The sequence below is a fragment of the Mastigoproctus giganteus genome, chromosome 1 (assembly GCF_048544385.1).
Source record: "Mastigoproctus giganteus isolate SK-2022 chromosome 1, ASM4854438v1, whole genome shotgun sequence".
Lineage (NCBI taxonomy): Eukaryota > Metazoa > Arthropoda > Arachnida > Uropygi > Thelyphonidae > Mastigoproctus > Mastigoproctus giganteus.
In genome coordinates this window covers 197,305,696-197,326,144 of record NC_143575.1, presented here as the reverse complement: position 1 = coordinate 197,326,144, position 20,449 = coordinate 197,305,696, and the positions used below count along the sequence as shown (strand labels likewise).

Below are 20,449 nucleotides of genomic sequence, written 5' to 3'. Positions count from 1 at the left end.
AGAATACATTTCCAAGAATATGTGAAACAAAGATGAAAGTAAGTAATTCATTAGCATTAGCATTAGTAGAGGCATTTGATGCAAAGAAAGCAAGCTTATGCAGCATCAGCCAAAAAAAAAAAAAAAAATAATAAATAAATAAAAAATAACCACTTCCACTTCACCCCTCTGTTTGTTCGAAATACCTGTCCAGCTGAGCCTTAAACTTATTTAGGCTGTCAACTTCCATGACAAGGGATGGAAGTCTGTTCCACCAACCAACCACCCGCTGGCTAAAGGCAAATTTCTAAACGTCTATCCTACATCTGTCTTTCCTCAATTTGAATTTATGCCCTCTCAGGTGATTATTCTGAGCAAGAGGAAGAATCTCATCAGCATTGAGCATGCTCAAACCATTCAAGGCTTTATACACCTCTATCAGATCACCTCGCTGGTGCCTAGTCTCCAGACACTGTAATTTGCAAAACTTAAGCCTTTCTTCGTAAGAGCACCCCTTTGTTCCGTTCACTAATCTTGTTGCCCTTCTCTGTACTCGTTCCAGCATCTCTACATCCTTCTTGAAATGAGGCCTCCAGACCTGTATACAGTACTCTAGGTGTGGCCTAACCATTGCCTTATACAAGGGAATAATCACCTCCTTATCCCTGCTAGGAATATTCCTATATATCATTGACAATACACCATGAGCTACTCTTGCAGCCCATCTGCACTGCTCAGAGAACTTCATATCTGCCTGCACAATTACCCCCAGGTCCTTTTCATTCTGTACCACTGTCAGTGTAGCACCACAGAGTTGATACGTTGCTCTGGGGTTGCTGTTTCCCATATGTAGTACTTTACATTTGTCAATGTTAAACTTCATTTGCCACCTCTCAGCCCATCTGCTCAACCTTTCCAGATCCTGTTGCAGTAGCATAGTGTCAGTAGTGTCCTTGACAACCCTACCAACCTTCGTATCGTCTGCAAACTTGGACATTAAGTTTGATATACCATCATCAATATCATTTATAAATACAGAAAACAATAATGGACCCAATACTGAACCCCGATGGACTCCACTAATAACATTATTCCACGATGAGCAGTGTCCATTGATTACCACTCTCTGTCTTCTCCCTCTCAACGACCCCTTTATTCATAGCAGCAATTTGCCTCCAATGTCACACTGCTCCAATTTGTGCAGCAGTCTTCCATGTGCAACAGTATCAAAAGCCTTTTTAAGATCCAAGTATATAATATCAAAGTTATTCCCTGCATCCAGTTCTTTTGTGACTGCATCATAGTATCCAATCAAATTGGTCAGGCAAGACTTCCCCTTAACAAAACTCTGCTGTGTCCGAGCTATAACTGAAGTCTTGTCTAGATGATCCTGCAGTGCTTCTTTAACCAGTGCCTCCATTAATTTTCCGGGAACAGAAGTTAAACTAACAGGTCTATAATTACTTTTGTCGCCCTTTGATCCTCCTTTGTGAATTGGGGGTCACATTTGCACATCTCCAGTCCATGGGTACTTCCCCTGAGTCCAAGGAAGCTCTCATAATTATGGTTAAGGGTTTGCTTACTTCCTTTGCTGCCTCCTTTATTATAACTGGATAGATCCCATCCACCCCAGATGGCTAACAGTTTAGTAAACTTATGCAGAATAGTGCATTTGAAGCCAGTAAACTCAAATAAAAAGGTTGCATGGAATTCTTTTAAAATGGTCACTGCCGATTTTCCAGTTGGTGTCCAAACAGAAAATTATGATGGTATTGTTAACTAGATTCCGAATGCCATTTATAAAATGTTCTACAATGTGTCCTTAAAGATACATTTAATTTTTTTCTATCAAAGCTGTTTACCACTAGTGATGAATATGATGAAAGATTTAAACCAAATATGTTGACTGCATGTTATTGGATGTTCATCTGAAAAGCTCTTCATGTCGGTTATAAATGGGAAAAAAATTAACAGAAATATTTTTTATTCTTATATAAATCTTTTTTTTTTTCATTTTCCTTTAAAATGATGGTTTCCATTAATATTTTTTCAAGCTCAGATTTAAATTCTGAGCATTTAGGTTTACTGTAATCACCTATAGGTGACTCTTCAAATAGACCTCTGGGGTTGGGTATATTCATACTATGATTTTTTAGTGTTTCTCACCAACCATTGAAGTAAAAACCGAAAGACGAAAAACCAAATTCTTAAAATTTTAATATTTACAATAAATTTATTTACAAACAAAACAAAATACCATATTACTGATGATAGTAATTTTAAAATAAGACAACTGTGATATGTCATATATAGTATTAAATACCCGGAGTGTGGGGAATGTTATGTGGGAGAAACAAAACGGCGTCTCAAAGATCGTCTGGGGGAGCACACAAATGCGATAAGAAATGCAGACTATGGTAAATCCGCCGTAGCTGAACATTTCTGGGAGAAGCAACATCAAATCTCCCCAGACGAAGCTGTCATCACTGATCGGGCGCATAGATTTTGGGACCGCAAGTGGCTCGAGAGCTTACGAATTAGTTCTATTGAGAATAATATAAATAGAGATAGGGGCACATGCATTCATCCCCTCTTTGAGGCGGTAGTCCTTAGAGGGGATGAACGTTTTTGCCTGAAACGCTCCCGAGCCACTTCCGGTTCCGACGGGAACAGTATACGTTTACGTGAGATGCACCGCGAACCTGCTGGTATTTAATGATGCACCGCAGAATAGAAGTACACTGTTGAGAAAGAAGGCAGAAGCCTTTGAAAGCTTCAGTTAGTATTTTAGCGCTTTTAACCTAGTATATTTTATTGTATTTTAAATTCGGTATTTGTATTATCACCTTGCATATTTACTGTATATCACAGTTGTCTTATTTTAAAATTACTATCATCAGTAATATGGTATTTTGTTTTGTTTGTAAATAAATTTATTGTAAATATTAAAATTTTAAGAATTTGGTTTTTCGTCTTTCGGTTTTTACTTCAATGGTTGGTGAGAAACACTAAAAAATCATAGTATGTATACCTATAGGTGAGATGAAAAATTGATTTTGTTGTTCAGTGTTATTAACAGATCTTATATAAATAAATTGTAAAATTATTTATTATGACAAATTCAAATTATGGTTTGCTAATAACCCTCATCATATATTTGCTTTTGTGTTTATTCTGTGCATCTAGAATTTGCAAATGAATATTAAATTCAGTTAACATGCTTCCAATGTGCGTGTATATATACCGATGAGCCAAAACATTATGGCCAGCGAGTCATTATGCAAATTAAAGAAACTGCAGGTGAACTGCGCCGCGGGTTGGGAGACGGTATTAAAAAACCTGATACTGAGCTCCGTTAGTCAGTGTTACTCTTGCTCTTCAGATGGGAAAGGCAGTGGACTTAAGTGAGTTTGACAAAGGCCAAATTGTAATGGCCAGATGACTGGGTCAGAGCATATCTGAAGCGGCACGGCTGGTGGGATGCTCACGGTCAGCCATGGTTAATACCTATCGAAAGTGGTCTGAGGAGGGAAAACCCGCGAACTGCCGGCGAGGTGTTGGACGACCACAGCTTATCGATGCTCGAGGTGAGCAAAGGCTCTCCCTGATGGTACGTAGCAACAGAAGAGCAACTGTGGAGCAACTCGCCAGTAATTGGAATACTGGTGATGGAAGTAATGTGTGTCACAACACACACAGTACATGAAACCCTGCTGAAAATGGGGCTGAGTAGCCGCAGGCCGCTCCGAGTGCCCATGCTAACCATGGTTCATTGGTGACAGTGCCTACAATGGGGCATGTGAGCATTGAAACTGGACCTTGAGTGATTGGAAGGTCATCTAGTCCAATGAATCATGTTTCCTGTTGCACTATGTGGACGGCTGGGTACATTTGTGTCATTTACCTTGGGAAGTGATGGTGCCTGGATACACCATGGAACGAAAACAAGCTGGTGGCAGTGGTGTCATGCTTTAGGCAATGTTCTGCTGAGATACCCTGGGTCCAATTATCCATGTGCCGGGCACTCTGACGTCCACCACCTACCTAAATATCATTGCTGACCAGATACGCCCTTTAATGGCAGTGGTCTTCCCCTCTGGCAGTGCCATCTTTCAGCAGGATAATGCGCCATGCCATTGTTCGAGATTGGTTTGCCTGGATTGTTCGAGACTGGTTCGCGGAACATGAGGAAGACTTCCAGGTATTGCCTTGTCCTCCAAATTCCCCAGACATCAATCCCATCGAGCATCTGTGGTTTGTGTTGGAACAGCAACTTCGATCTGCGGCATCTCAACCATGGACCTTACAAGAGTTAAAGGATCTGCTGGTTACGTGTTGATACCAGATACCACAAGACACATTTAGAAATCTTGTAGCATCTATGCCTCGCTGGGTACGAGCTGTTTTGGCTGCATATACACACATAACACACATGCACCTGCACTACATTTAGCTGTTGATTATTAATATTTTTTTACTTTTTTGTTTAATAATTTCTACTTCAGGAAATTGGGAGGTCTGGCTCCTGCATCTCAGAAGAAACCTGCAGTTGTTTATAATTTTATGGTGGAGGAATGCATGCTAAAGACTTATGAACAAAAAACTGTAAAATGCCCTTTACATGGAAATCAGCTTCTGGCAAATATTGCACCTGACACAGTAAGTATTTAGTATTTTTTTATATCATAAACAAAGTATTTTTTTTAACATACAAAACTATTAGGTATCTTGAAAGAGGTGCATCTCTTTCTAAAGGGATGCAGCAGAGAAATTTGTTAGCTGCAGTTCTCTAAGGCGGCGTTTTCCAAACTGGGGTTCGTAGACCAGTTTCTATGTTATAGCAAATTGATGTTAAATAAAGTTATTTTTATATATTAATGTAAAAATAAGATTAAAGTTCAGTTGTTTTAAACTTAAAACTTTGAATTTTCTTTTCAGAAAACTCAGCACACACACACACACACACACACACACACACACACACACACACACACACACACACACACACACACACACACACACACAGGGGTCTGCAAACATTTTTTGATTTTTGAAGGGGTCTGTAAAATGTTTTTGATTTTTGGAAGGGTTGGTTATTACGAGTTTTATGGCGCATGATTTTTGAAAGGGTCTTTAGATATCAGTAGTTTGGGAACCGCTGCTCTAAGGCATTGTTGATTGAATTGTTTCGATTGATGATCAGGTCACTCAAGTCATATGGTGTCAGTGTATTACATTTGCAAATTTCATTGTGAGGACATTTGGTTGGTTATCAGGATGAAAAAATACAGGACTATGTTTACACGTGTGTGTAAGAATTTTCCTGTATTTGTGTGCAATGTACTCAATATCCTATATTATTGTGCAATGTACTCAATACCTTATTCAGTGGAAAATCATCTAAATCCTTAGGGTGCCTCATCATTGCATAGAACACTGGGGTCACACATCTTCTTTTCCTCGTCTAAAATATGTACGTAGAATGCAGTGAAGATAAAACTGTAAGAAGATCCAGCTTAATACTATTAATTCTAAGACTTTTCATTTTAACCCTATTGTCCATTCTCTTAAACCTTAATTCTTCCTCTGTATTACAAGGATCATCACAGTGAGGAGAAGGCTCAGCTAAAGAATTCCCCCCCATCAGGCAGCACCACCTCTGACAGGAAATACATCAATCTGCTTCAGTAAATCCATAATAGACTACAGTCCATTAGATCCAGCCACAACACTCTGTAAAACGTAGTTATGTGACCATAATTCCAATACAGTGATATCTGATGCAGGCAGTTGAGATTCTTTTATGATTTTGCAGACTATTCATATGCTGTCTCCTCATTGTGTAAAACCAAGGCATATGACTCTAATTCAGTAGATTCCAAGTCTCTGTTTGTTGTGACAGCCTATTCCTATGAGATTTCACATATGAATCATCCCCAACTATGTGCTATTGTCCTGGATCTGACTTTCCTCCTTTTCATACGAATATTCGGTGTTCTTATTCATTTTGCATACACTATTATAGTTCATTAATAGTTCCTATGGTAGTACCTATATACAGTATAGACTATGTATTAATGAAATTTTCTATTTAATTTTCCCTGTAATTAACAGCATGCTCAATATAGGCAGTAATACTGCAACTTTGTTTTAACATCAGTAAATGGCATTTAAATGAGCCGGGATTACATAAGCAACATACAAATGACAAATCTCAAGGGTAATCTTAATAGTGACCTTTTGACAATTAAAAGGCATGTTTTTTTTATTTACATGCCATTGTATATAACTATAAGAATAGTCCTGGCCAAATATAGCACTTTATTGTATATATAATGCTACAGTATTTGATAGTATGAACCAGAGCTGTAATGCTCAATACGTTCTATGTTAATATCAATATTTGTAAAATAATAAGAGAAGTTTACCTCAATATAATATGTAGAACACTTCCGTATGATACTCTCCAACATTTAAAATGAAAAAATCGAAAATCTTACATTACAGTTAAAAAATAATTAAAAATCAATTGAACACAATCAAAAATCAAACGAACACAATTAAAAATCAATCTAACGCAATTAAAAATTAAATAAATTAATTAAAAGAAATTTAACGAAAAAGATTGCAAAACGATTTTACTTCCTGAAGCTGACAATGCTTTTCAACTGTATGTCGTGATCACAGAAATGAAAATTACTGAATAGGGGTGAGCATGAAACTTAAATAGGGATTATTTGTCTTCGCACATGCACGTAAAAGCCCATGAATCGGAGATTAGAAATGGCCAGTGAACATTAACAGAATTCTTGTGTAATTTAATTTTGATAGTTTTTGCAATTAATAGTCTGGTATAATTATGTCGGACACTTAAGTATTTTGGCCTCATTAAATAAAAAAAAGTATGTTTTTCGTTAATGGCATGAAAGGCTAATTGTGACGCTGCTGAACGAGAAGCACGAACTGAGGCTGCATGTTGATTAACACGAAAATTCAAAGGAAAGGGCATAGAACCATGGTACGATGAGTTGCAATCTCTGAAAGAAATGTTGTATACCAGGTCATTTATTCGTGTTGTGAACAAGGAAAGGACTGAGCGATTTTCCAGTATAGTGTGTAGTTTCCGTATTGGCCTGGCCACAATTTTAAATTCGGTATCTTTAAAGAATCTGTTAATCTGTTTGTGCCACTGTTCAACATATGAGACAGAAATAAAGTATTTTTTAATATTACGATTGTTGGTTGATGTAGTATTTTGTATCCTATCCCTAGCTTGTACCCTAATTCGGTTTATTGTAGCAAGGGGATAACCCTTGTTTAAGAATCTGCTGATTAATATTTGTACTTTTGAGCTCAAAGAAGATTCCGTCATTGAATATTTGTAGGCATTTAGAAATTTATTAAAGATAATAGATCTCTTGTAGGAGAGCAGGTGATAGCTGTTATAATGTAGAAGCATGCCGGTGTTTGTAGGTTTATGATAGATGTTAAATTGGATTTTATTCGAGTCCTGAGTAAGCTTGAAATTTAGAAAATTTAATGACTTTGTATCCATACCCTCCCTTTCCAATGTAAATTTGAGTTGAGTGAATATTATTAAACAAATGTAAAATGTCTTGGATAGTACTAGTATCCGTAATAACTAGAACATCATCTAAATACCTCCCATGGTATGTGATACGGGGTAGAAAAGGCATCAAATGTATACTCAATCGTTGAGAGATATACCTCCGATATTAAGCTGCTCAAGCTCAATCCCATCTGCAAACCAAAAATTTGTTTGTATACTTATGTCTCGAAAGGTGATATAGTTGGCCTCAACTAAGAGTTTAATTAAGTGAAAAATTTCTTTAATAGGAAGCTTCGTATAATTAATCGGTATAGAGCTATTATTTAACATATCCCAAACAATATCTAATGTGTATTCAACGTTTACATTCATATATAACGAGGTAACATCTAGTGAGAATAAATTATCATTATCATCAAGTCTGCAGTCCTTAAGGTTATTAAATAATGTATCATAGTTCTTAATCCCAAATTGTATTGCCTGTCTAAAGGATTTTATAATGCTATATACATGTGTGGCCCAGGATGAAAATGCTGAGTTTCCATAGGAAAAAATAGGCTGAATAGGAAGTCCGGTCTTTGTGTAATTTTTCCTGACCGAAAAGTGCAGGAATATTGTATGTTCTGGCCTTCAATTTCTTCAACTGAGCCATAGTAACGTAGTAATTTTTTCGATACGTGGTTAATGTTTTATTGTATTGATTGTCCATTTTTAGTAAATAGTTCCAGGTCTACTTCAAGGTAAGTGGAGGTATCTGAAACAACTGAATCTAACTTATTAATATAATTATGTTTATCAAGTATTACAACTGTATCTCCTTTATCTGCCCTCTGTATAATATTTTTCTTATAATGTCTCGTAATATTAAAAAATACTTTATTTCTGTCCCATATGTTGAACAGTGGCACAGATTCTTTAAAGATACCGAATTTAAAATTGCGGCCAGACCAATACAAAAACTACACACTATACTGGAAAATCGCTCAGTCCCTTCCTTGTTCGCAACACAAATAAATGACCTGATATATAACATTTCTTGCAGAGATTGCAACTCGTCATACCACGGTTCTATGCCCTTTCCTCTGAATTTTCGTGTTAATCAACATGTGACCTCAGTTCGTGCTTCTCGTTCAGTAGCATCAGAATTAGCCTTTCATGCCATTAACGAAAAACCTACTTTTTTATTTAACAAGGCCAAAATACTTATTGTCCAACGTAATTATACCAGACTATTAATTGCAGAAACTGTCAAAATTAAATTACACCAGAATTCTGTTAGTGTTCACTGGCCATTTCTAATCTCCGATTCATGGGCTTTTACGTGCATGCGTGAAGACAAATAATCCATATTTAAGTTTCATGCTCACCTCTATTCGGTAATTTTTGTTCCTGTGATCATGACATACTGTGGAAAAGCGTTATCAGCTTCAGGAAAGAAAATCGTTTGCAATTTTTGTCATTAAATTTCTTTTAATTAATTTATTTAATTTTTAATTGTGTTAGATTGATTTTTAGTTGGTTTGATTTTTAATTGTGTTCAATTGATTTTTAATTATTTTTTACTGTAATGTAAGATTTTCAATTTTTTCATTTTAATTGTTGGAGAGTATCATACGGAAGTGTTCTACATATTATATTGAGGTAAACTTCTCTTATTATTTTTCAAGTAACCCCAGGGGGCTCACATCTGGTGAGTATGGGCCTGGCACACCCAGGGTCCTGAGCTGGATATCATCATTCTTCTCTTTCTTGATAATTCCCTTTTACTTCTCTCTCTCTCTCTCTCTCTCTCTCTCTCTCTCTCTCCCTCCCTCTCTCTCTCTTTCTCTCTCTCTCTCTCTCTCTCTCTCTCTCTCTCTCTCTCTCTCTCTCTCTCTTAGGGTTACTCGGGAATTTTTTTTTGGCTGGTGCAGCACAAGCCTCAGGCTTTCTTGCACCATATAGCTAACAATAATAATAATAATAATGCTACAGTATGTATATATTGTTGAATGTGTAGCAGGATATTTTCAGCTGGACATTCACTTGAGTGTCCAGCTGAAAATATTCTGCAACTTCTCTGTCCTCTTAAGACCAAACTTATGCAGCCCTTTAAAAAAATAACTCAGAAATATTTCCTTCTTAGCCATCTCGATCTTTTCTTAAATGGCTGTCCAGCAGCAAATTCACCATCTCAAGGTTGTCATTGTTGTATAGAATTTCTGAAATACCTCAAGTAAAGCTTAATTTTGTTGAAAGTCCTTAACTGTCTCATTAAATTAAATTATATCTTCTTCACACGAATATGTGAATAGGCACCTATTTACTTTGATTTTTTTTTCTTGAGTTACTAAGAACTAACTCACAGACCTGCCACTTTTTTTAGAAAATTGACACTAGTGAGCTTTGAATGACACAGATTCATCTACTCAAAATGAAATAAATGAACCATTAGAAGATATGCTGCACAACGGATATGCTTCCTCTCATTATGCAACTGATATTCTTAGTCAGCTGGATCACTGCTTACTCTATTATGCAAAGTGATGTTGCATAAGACTAAGCAATGTAACCAATGTTGCATAAGAGACTAAGCAAAGTATATGAAGAATAAAAATGGTGAATTTTCAATGCAGCGGATTGCAGTAAATACTGAAATTCTGTGGGGTAGTGAGTGATAAAGATAGTATATAAGTAGTGATCAATAGAAAGAAGTAAGATATGTAATATTGGAGTTGATGAAGAGTTTATTTGGCTAAGGTAAAGAAAGCCTGCACGAGAAGCATGCAAAAGTTTGATGAAATTTACCAGTAAAAGTACTTTGCCGTAACAACATTTATATTGTTGCTCGCTCAATAAACAGACAGTGGGTGTTATCAGTCTGTAGTAGAAGTTGAATCCCACGTGAGCTTTAAACCCTCCTGAAGTGGAGAGGGTAACCTGACCTTTTTTCTTTAGAATCACTAATTGAATTAACTAATTGAATCATGAACAGAGTCATATTGGAAGTTCTGGCATCGTAAAAATGTTCGTAATGTAGTTTCATCGGTATGTTTCATCAAATGTAGTTTTTCGAACTTTGCTGTGCTTCTCGTGTGGGCTTCCTTTGCCTTTTTTTTTTCTTAATAAACAATTTATCCACTGGTCCAACAGTGATTCTAAAAAAAAAAGGTCAGGTTACCCCCTCCACTTTGGGAGGGTTTCAATCTCCCATGGGATTCAATTTCTACTCCTGCCCGATAACACCCACTGTATGTTTACTAGGCGAGCAACAATACAAATGCCGTTACAGCAAAGTACTTTTACCGGTAAATTTCATCAAACTTTTGCATGCTTCTCGTGCAAGCTTTCTTTACCTTCGCCGTTTATTTTAGATACACTTTTTATTTTATAACATTTTTTTTTTGCACTTTCTTAGCATATTTAGAAAATGTAAATTAGTTGGAAAATAATTATCTATACCCATAGATATTCTTTATTTATAGGTGTTTTTGGATTTAGGTGAAAGACACCTGATTATACCAGACAGTGTTCGCCGTGGCCGTATGTTGGGAAGAGGTGCCTTTGGATTAGTTTTCAAAGCTACTGTTAAACAAAGAGTAAGTCATACTTTGATTTAATAATTTACTGCATGACTGAAAAACTGAAGTGTTAAAATCTTTATTCCACTAAAGGATTAAATGAATAGTCAAATTTAGTTAACTACAAGGATTTCATCCATTTGCAGAAAATTTGTCATTTGTCTACAAAGAACATGAAATTATGGGTAATAGGCTGATATCTTAGATTGTGATCCTGCCATTAGCATATAATTCAAGAAAGCAAGCTTATATAGCATCAGCAAAAAAAAAAAAAACCCTTCCCATTTTACCCATCCGGTCACTCAAAATGTTTGTCTAGTTCAGCCTTAAATTTATTTAAGCTATCAACTTCCACAACAGATGGAAGTCTGTTCCAGCAATCAACTACCCGCTGGCTAAAGCAAACTTCCGCACATCTCTTCTGTAACTACTTTGAGGTTGTCACAGACATTCTCTCAGATATGCCAGACAAGCTGTACTTGCTACCTGGGAGTCTAAAATGTTGATGGAACTGATATTCAGACGACACTCAAGTCAAGTGGACCCAATTTCGGCGAAGTCCAGATGGTCTGTGACAGCCAAACCCATGATCACTGTTGATTTTGTTACTTTACACTGCATCCTTTTCCAGAGAGTTCTCATAATTTGCTTTAGCTTGACTAACTTACTTTGTGACTTGATTGCAGACTAGTTTATACCTACTTTAGTTTCTGTATCTCCTGATAATTTATAAGCATCTCATACATTTTTCTTCTCTTCTGTGAGTCTCATGAGGTCATCTGATATCCATTTAGTTCTAAACCTGTCTCGGTATGGTCCTAGAGTTTGTCACAGACATTCCCTCAGATATGCCAGACGAGCTGTACTTGCTACCTGGGAGTCCAAAATCCTGATGGAACTGATGTTCAGATGACACTCAAGTCAAGTGGACCCAATTTCGGCGAAGTACAGATCTGTGACAACCAGATCCTCTGTTTCCACCTTCACAATGGTGGGACTGTTAGTAATCCTGGGTATAACCTCCATGCACAAGCACACTGTGGGTGAACACCCAGGTGTGAACCAACGTAAGCAGGGGTTGAGGCATGGCGCCCACACCACATGGAGGAATGCCACCCCTCTGTGTTACCAGACAACGTTAGGTGGTAGATGACTCTCATCAACTGGTGCAATACTACTGCTTTGCTTATTGGAGGCTTGAAGTGGTGGAACCCATGTTTAGTCTACAGAGCTAAGTTCCAATCAACCCTTCCCCATCTCTTTCATCATACAGTATGACTGGTGACTTTTGAGGTTATGATGAACATCATGGCAAGATCCAATCTTCCTTACATTTCGAGAGTACGGCTCTAAAACGGTGTTCGTAGGCCGGCCGCTACACAGGACCGAACCAATTGGTAACTCTTTAGAAGGCTTCCGGATCAGCTAGTGTATAATCTTGCTACCTCTACTCTGTCATATAGTGACTGGAGGGAGTCCAAGTGTGTGGGGGCATTGTCGAGGTGACATTATGTCATGGATCTGGGTATATCCTTACCATGTGTACAGCATATCCAAAAATTTCATTACTTCATACAGCCTGTCCCCCCTCTCCACTTTTTTTTACTATTGAATACACCACGAATTGTCAAACTAATAGAGTAAGCTTATCTGCAAAAAGATCGAACCCTCCCAAACACTTCCTAGTTCATTTCACAAATATACGTGATCTCGATTCTAATCTGAATGACGTCCATTTCCACTTGAAGTCTGCCAAACCTCGTACTTTTTCTAACAGAATCTCAGTTATCGTTTGATTCAACTACTGCTCATATCAATTGCCCAAATTATTCACTGTATGATTCCTTTCACCTTCAAAGGTGGTACTTGTGCATATGTCGTTTCCGATATTCCCTGTCAGAGACTTGGTAATTTGGAATCTCCTCTTTTCGATTGTCTCTGGCTTAAAATCTCTTTACCGCACTCTGTCAAATTCATCTGTTGTCTCTACCATTCGCTCAACTTCACTACTCATTTGGAGCTTTTTGACTTTCTCTCTTTTCAACTCTACTTTCTCCAGTCCAACTTTCCTAACAGTGACGTAATTTTCCTTGGTGATTTTAATGTTCACAACTCCAGTTGGCTTCCATTTTCTAGTCACACTGACCCAGCTGGCCAGGATGCTGAGGCTTTTGCAATTACTAATGACCTTGCACAGATTGTTCATTTACCTACAAGAATACTGGACAATCCTAACCATACAGCAAACACGCTTGATCTTTTTCTCACAAACAACTCTTCTAAGTATACGGTTTGTGGTCCTTTAGGCACCTCAGATCACAACTTGGTGATTGTCTCGTCTCCCCTGGAGCCTTTATCTAATGACTAATTCCAATCTCGTATTGTTTGGCATTACAAGAATGCAAAATGGGGTGACCTGCAAGATTTCTTCTCTTCTTTTCCTTGGTTGGATTACTGTTTCAAAACTTCTGATGTCAACATTTGCTCAGATAGTGTCAGTGGAATTGTTCTTGTAGGAATGGAATCCTTTATTCCACATTACACCTTAAAATTTCATCCTTTATCTAAACCTTGGTTTTCCAATAAATGTGCTAAGGCTGTTCAAGAGAAGAATGTTGCATATCATAATTGGCTTGTTTCCAATTCTTCAGTTTCATTTTCTGCCTACACCAAAGCTTGCAACAATTGTAAAGAAGTTATTAATCAGCCCAAACTCGATTTTGAACATTCTAAGAGTAGAGAACTTGCATCTTGCGCTAATGGTAGCCGAGCATTCTGGTCTCTTGCCAAAGCTATTGGCCGCAACTTTTGCCCATCTCTGCTCCCACCTCTGTCACAACCAGAAGGTTCTGTTTTCACTTCGGCCAAGGATAAAGCCGACCTGCTAGCATCCCATTTTTCTTCCAACTCACATATTAATGAACCTGGTAAAACACCTCCTCCCATTCCTAGCACGCTCCATTCAATGCCTCCTGTGGTCTTCCGTCAAAAGGATGTCAGAAGGATTTTGACATCTTGATGCTAAGAAAGCTCCAGGTCTTGATGGTGTTTCTCCACTTATTCTCAAAACCTGTGCTCCTGAACTTACTCCTGTTCTTTGCTGCCTTTTTTCACTTTCTTATTTCAAAGGTGTTTTTCCTTCTGCTTGAGAATTTGCTCATATCCAGCCAATTACTAAAAAGTGTGACAAAACCCTCCCATCCAATTATCTCCCATTGCAATTACTTCTACTCTTTGTAAAGTAATGGAGAAATCAGTTAACCGCCAACTCTTAAACTACCTATAAACCTTTCGTCTGATCAACGATCGCCAGTATGAATTCCTTCAGTTTTGATCCACTGGTGATATTCTGGCTTATTTTACCCATTTATGGACAAATTCAGTGGAAAAGTTTGGTGAAACACAAGTAAGCAGTTGTTCTTGACATCTCAAAGGCTTTTGATCATGTTTGACATAAAGGTCTTCTAAACAAGCTTCCATCTTATGGTTTGCCAACTGTTTTTTGTAATTGGTTTTCCAGTTTTCTCTCTGATCGCTTACTGATAGTGATGGTAGATGGCTGTCTGTCTTCTAACTTCTCCACTAATGCTGGTGTCTCCCAAGGTTCAGTTCTTTCCCCACTGTTTTCTTTTGTATATTAATGACCTTCTTGCATTGACTGGAAATCCTATCCATAGTTTTGCCAATGATTGCACATTGCATTCCACTTTCCATTTTGAGAAACCTTGTCCTGCTCAATCAGCTTCAACTTCTCGAATATCTGTTACCAATTCCTTAAATGCCGATCTCCAGGTAATTCTCCAGTGGGGCAAAGACTACTTAGTTGATTTCAATCCTTCTAAAACTCAGTCTCTGTCTTATATCTCGCAAAAAGGATTCTTCTGCTCCTGTGCTTATCTTTGGTGACACTCCAATTTCTATGCAAAATGATATAACCCCCAGGGGCTCACATCTGGTGAGTATGGGCTTGGCACACCCAGGGTCCTGAGCTGGATATCATCATTCTTCTCCTTTTTGGTGATTCCTTTTTCTCTCTCTCTGTTTCTCTCTCTCTCTCAGGGTAACTCGGGAATTTTTTTTTGGCTGGTGCAGCATAAGCCTCAGGCTTCCTTGCATCATATGGCTAATAATAATAATAATAATAATAATAATAATATCTCTTTTGAGGATTACCCTGACTTCTAATCTCTCTTGGCACAAGCATATTACAAATATTGCTTCCTCTGCATCTAAAAAATTGGTTTTCTCTTTCGCTCTCGGCGTTACTTTTCTTCCAAACAGCTATTCACTGTGTACAAATTGCAAATCTGCCCTACCATGGAATATTGTTCCCACATCTGGGGTGGTGCCCCCAAAACCTCTCTCAGGCTCCTAGATTCCATTCAGAAGAGGGCAGTTAGGTTAATTAACAACTCCTCTCTGACAGTCTCTCCACTCGCCGTCTCATAGATGTACTGTTTCTGCTGCATGCCTTTTCTGCAGATATTTCCATGGGTACTTGTCTTCTGAATTGGCTTCTATAATTCCCACTCTCTCTCTCTTTTAAAACAGTCAGAACACATGCCGCCACCAGCCAACATCCACTTACTGTCCAACTTCAAACTCACAGAACCAACTTTTCATCTTCCTCGTTTATTCATTCAACTGCTGTTTTCTGGAACAACTTCCTTCGTACGTACCCCAAAACCTCTCTCAGGCTCCTAGATTCCATTCAGAAGAGGGCAGTTAGGTTAATTAACAACTCCTCTCTGACAGTCTCTCCACTCGCCGTCTCATAGATGTACTGTTTCTGCTGCATGCCTTTTCTGCAGATATTTCCATGGGTACTTGTCTTCTGAATTGGCTTCTATAATTCCCACTCTCTCTCTCTTTTAAAACAGTCAGAACACATGCCGCCACCAGCCAACATCCACTTACTGTCCAACTTCAAACTCACAGAACCAACTTTTCATCTTCCTCGTTTATTCATTCAACTGCTGTTTTCTGGAACAACTTCCTTCGTACGTATTTCCTGAAAATTACAGTCAACAGAAGTTCAAGTCTAATGTCAACAAATATCTTCTTTCGTCTTCTCAACCTCCAACCCAAGCATGGTACAAAGTACTGTAGGTTCCAATACCTCTTGTGTTTGGGATTTTCATTAAAAAAAAAAAAAAAAAAACTGTCCCCCTCTTGAATTTATGCCCTCTCAGGTTCTTAATTGAGGCAGGATGATTGCTGAATAAATGTTCAGAGTATGCCTTCAGCCAGTGGTTGGTTGATTGTTGGAACAAACTTCCATCTGTTGTTGTGGGAGTGGGTAATTTTAATAAATTGAAGGAAAAACTAGATAAATTATTGGAGAGAATGGACAGATGATATAGGTTTTTCCCCCTGTAGCTGATGCTTTATAGGCTTGCTTTCTTGCATCATTTGCCACTCCTAATGCTAACTGTAGACAAGAGAAGAATATCCTCTGCTGCCATACATAAAATAAGCAAGCTTTCTAAATCAAAATAAAGAATCAAATACAATATACAAAACAAAATCACCTGAAACATGCCAATTTTATTAAATAGAATAAGACCTGCAATTGAGAAACAAAGATAAAAAAGGTGATCGAGTAAATTCTAAATTAATGCAGTGGAAATAATTGATAATGTAAATTGCATATATGGTATTGGATATAAGGCAGATAAATAGCAAATAAAAATACTGGTAAATATCCAAATGTGTCCTTGAACAGAATTGGAATGGAAAAATATCAGAGAAGAATTTTAAAACTAAAATAGGATATATATAGAGATTGATATAATAAATTTTCAAAAATCAATCTTAAAATGAAATAAATAAATAAATAAAATGTGACAAATTTTGCAAATGAAACTAAATAAACAATCACGTAGTCCATTAATTACATAAGAATATATATAATTATATATTCTTATATAATTATGGAACCTGAAGCAAAATGCCTTTTCCTAAGTAGTCCATTAATTTTTGTATGCAGTAATATACTGTATAATGCTAATTACCAAATATATTTATTTAGAGGCTGAATAATTATATAAAATAATAACCAGATGAATATAAAATATTCATCTTCAAACATTACAGACACCAGAAGGTAGTAGATTTGTTGCTTTAACTCTCATAGAATATCATTTAGCTAACACTGGTATCTGTATTAAGATATTTTGTCTAGGGGAAATTAATATTTTTATATAAAACCTTATTGAACTTTTAAAAATATAATTTGTGTTTTTTTTAAACAGTAAATTAGTTCTTAGTTGTTACTTAGTTGTTAAAAATAAGAAGCAGTTAGCTATCCTTATTAAACTTTAACTCTTTTAACTATCTTTAACTCTCTTTTAAATATCCTTATTAATGTTATTATCTAATTCAGTTTTATGGATGAAATTTTTCATCATTAATTACTGGAAAAGGTATTACACCATACAGTTGTTAATTCTAATTTGTATATGTCAAACATTTTATATAAACAACTTATTTGATTTTCATAGAAATTTTCAATTTTTTTTTCAGCTTTATAGATTGTTGTTATTTTATTCATTTAGGGATCAAATTCTTTCATTGATGTGGCTATGAAAATGTTACAACCTGTTGATCCAGGATTTGGTGCCAGGCAGTCTGATATTGCTGCGTATAAGGTATAAAAATAGTATCTTATTTGCTCTTCTACATTTATTATCTCAAGGTTCTCTTTTCTTATGTCCACATAGCATATTCAGTGCTGATGAATCACCTTAATATCACTTAATATCACAAAAAACACAGGCATTTCTTTAAGAAATCCAATATAATATCATGGTATTCAGAGTAATATAGTATCATAAATTAATTTTGAATATTCTGAATAATTTCTAAATTATTTTGGAGTTAAACAACTTCTTGGTAAAATGTATTCATCATAACCAACTATATTTTTGATGTAAACTTTGTTAAAATAATTGCTTGTCCACTGAAAACTTACCAAAATAATTTGGACCAACAATTTTGGATCCAAACAGTTCCAGTTTTCCTTGGGTGAAAGAGAAAACCACTTGAAGCCAGATAAACTTTCTTTATTATATGCTTATTGAACATATTTTTTGTAGATTGTAGAATCTACAAAAAACCTTAGTAAACATTTTATTTTTTGTAGAATCATATAGTAACATTTTATGAAAAAGTGTTTCTCTTAAAATTGTCTTGTCCTTTCAAAAACTGGGAATGGACTCATAGCTTCCAATCAACTACTGCCCCATCTAGCTGTGTGAAGTATTGGAACATGGGGTTAACTATCAGCTTGTGGTGCTCAAAACAAATGAGATTTTTTCTAAAATGCAGTGTGGCTTTCAAAGGCCACACTGCATTTTAGAAGGGTGAGACCCACTTTGAACCACCCGATTAAACTTAAAACATGTATTTGTGATGCTTTTATAAAGTTGGAACATTTGATATTACTTTGGTATTATTCTGAATTATTTTGATATTGAGAAAGCATTTGATTCAGCTTGAAAACTTTTAAATTTGGTACGAGGGGACATTTCCCACTTATTATTAATTTTTTTTAATCAAATTTAACATTTCATTCATAGATCTGGAAGCCTCCCCCACTTTTGTTTTCCATCATACAGTTGTAAACAATTAAATTCATTAGTAAATACTACTAGTCTTAATGATCACAACAGCACAACCTTCAAAATGCTACAAGTTGTTTTGGTGTTGTACTATATTTAAACACAACGAGAGCTGCCAATATGTTAAACTGCCCATTTATTTAAAAGATGAAACATTGCTGTGACAGCTGCTTTTGGACCTACTGCTCATTCATCAGATAGCACAGGTGGTCTCTAGTAACAGCTCCATCACAAAACGACAGTAATGAAGTTGTTCAATGTGACCTGTCCTGAAATTAAAACTCTAAAATTCTATAAATAGTTAATGCTGTACAAACTTTCAGAATTTGATATTCATTTTATTTTTAAAATTCTAAATTATAAAAGTTGCCGATAATACAATTAAGCAGTGTCTTTCAGTATAAGTGGTGGAGCTTGTGATATCAAAACATGAACAGTCGTAACAGTGAGGTATAGGTAGAGATATCAGAAGAAGAAATTCTGTCTCCTTCTGTAGGATAACTTACATTCTTTCTCAACTAGGTGAAAACGTTTTTGACATACAATATACAGGCATACCTCGGTTAACGTTACCTCTGATAACGAAGCCTCGATATAACGAAGTCCGCAATTTCAAGCCCCATTTAACATAAAGAAAAGCAATTTCTTTGGAAACTAAACTAAATATCGTACGACGTGTTGAAAGCGGCGAAAGAAAATCCGATGTGGCACATTCTTTAGGATTAGCGCAATCAACTTTAACAACCATACTAAGTCAATCAGAAAAAATAAAACAGTCTGCTCAGAATTGTACAGATGTTACAGCGGCAAAATTAACTCGCTTAAGGAATCCAATTTTAGAAAAAATGGAGAAAATGTTAAGTTTGTGGATAGATGATATGTCACAACGTCATATGCCTTTAAGTCAAATGGTCATTCAAGAAAAAGCATTATTTTTGTTTAATCACCTGAAATCTAAACAAACTGAAGAAATTACGGAAACCTTTGGGGCTTCTCGTGGTTGGTTTGAGAAATTTAAAAAAACGGGCCAGGATTCATAGTGTAAAATTAACAGGAGAAGCTGCAAATAAGTTTCCAGAAAAACTAAAGGAAATAATTGAACGTGAAAATTTTCCACCAAATTTGGTGTTCAATGTTGACGAAAGCGGTTTGTTCTGGAAACGGCTACCAACAAAAAGCTTCATTTCTATTGAAGAAAAATCAGCTGCTGGGTTCAAAGCAGCCAAAGACCGTTTAACGTTACTCTTTGGATCAAATGCCTCTGGCGATTATAAATTAAAATTGTTATTAGTTTACCATTCAGAAAATCCGAGGGCGTTAAAAGGTAACATAAAAATGAATTTACCTGTAATATGGAAAGCAAATAGAAAAGCGTGGGTTACCAAGGAGTTATTTACTGATTGGTTTGTTAACCACTTTTGTCCTGGAGTAAAACGGTATTGTCAAAAAAAACGACTTTGAAGAAAAAGCTCTTTTGTTGTTAGACAATGCTCCGGGACATCCTACTGATCTTAACACGTTGGACACATGCATTCCTGTCAAAGTTGTGTTTCTTCCAGCAAACACAACTTTCCTGATTCAATCATTGGATCAGGGAGTAATAGCATCATTTAAAGCTTATTATCTGCGTCGAATTTTAAGCAGTTTACCTGAACTAGAGGATAAAGAGGAAATGACAGTTAAAACTTTTTGGAAAAACTACACCATTAAAAACGCAA

The 20,449-nt window shown here is 36.4% G+C and overlaps 1 protein-coding gene across 1 annotated transcript in view; it reads left to right on the top strand.

Moving 5' to 3' along the window:
• Positions 1-20,449, top strand: part of LOC150091432 (leucine-rich repeat serine/threonine-protein kinase 1-like) — a 595,643-nt gene that overhangs the window by 429,980 nt on the left and 145,214 nt on the right. Inside the window, exons 21-23 of the mRNA XM_090390319.1 lie at positions 4,485-4,638; positions 11,014-11,127; positions 17,667-17,759. Coding sequence (XP_090246445.1) covers positions 4,485-4,638; positions 11,014-11,127; positions 17,667-17,759 — 361 coding nt within the window. The remainder of the gene's footprint in view (positions 1-4,484; positions 4,639-11,013; positions 11,128-17,666; positions 17,760-20,449) is intronic.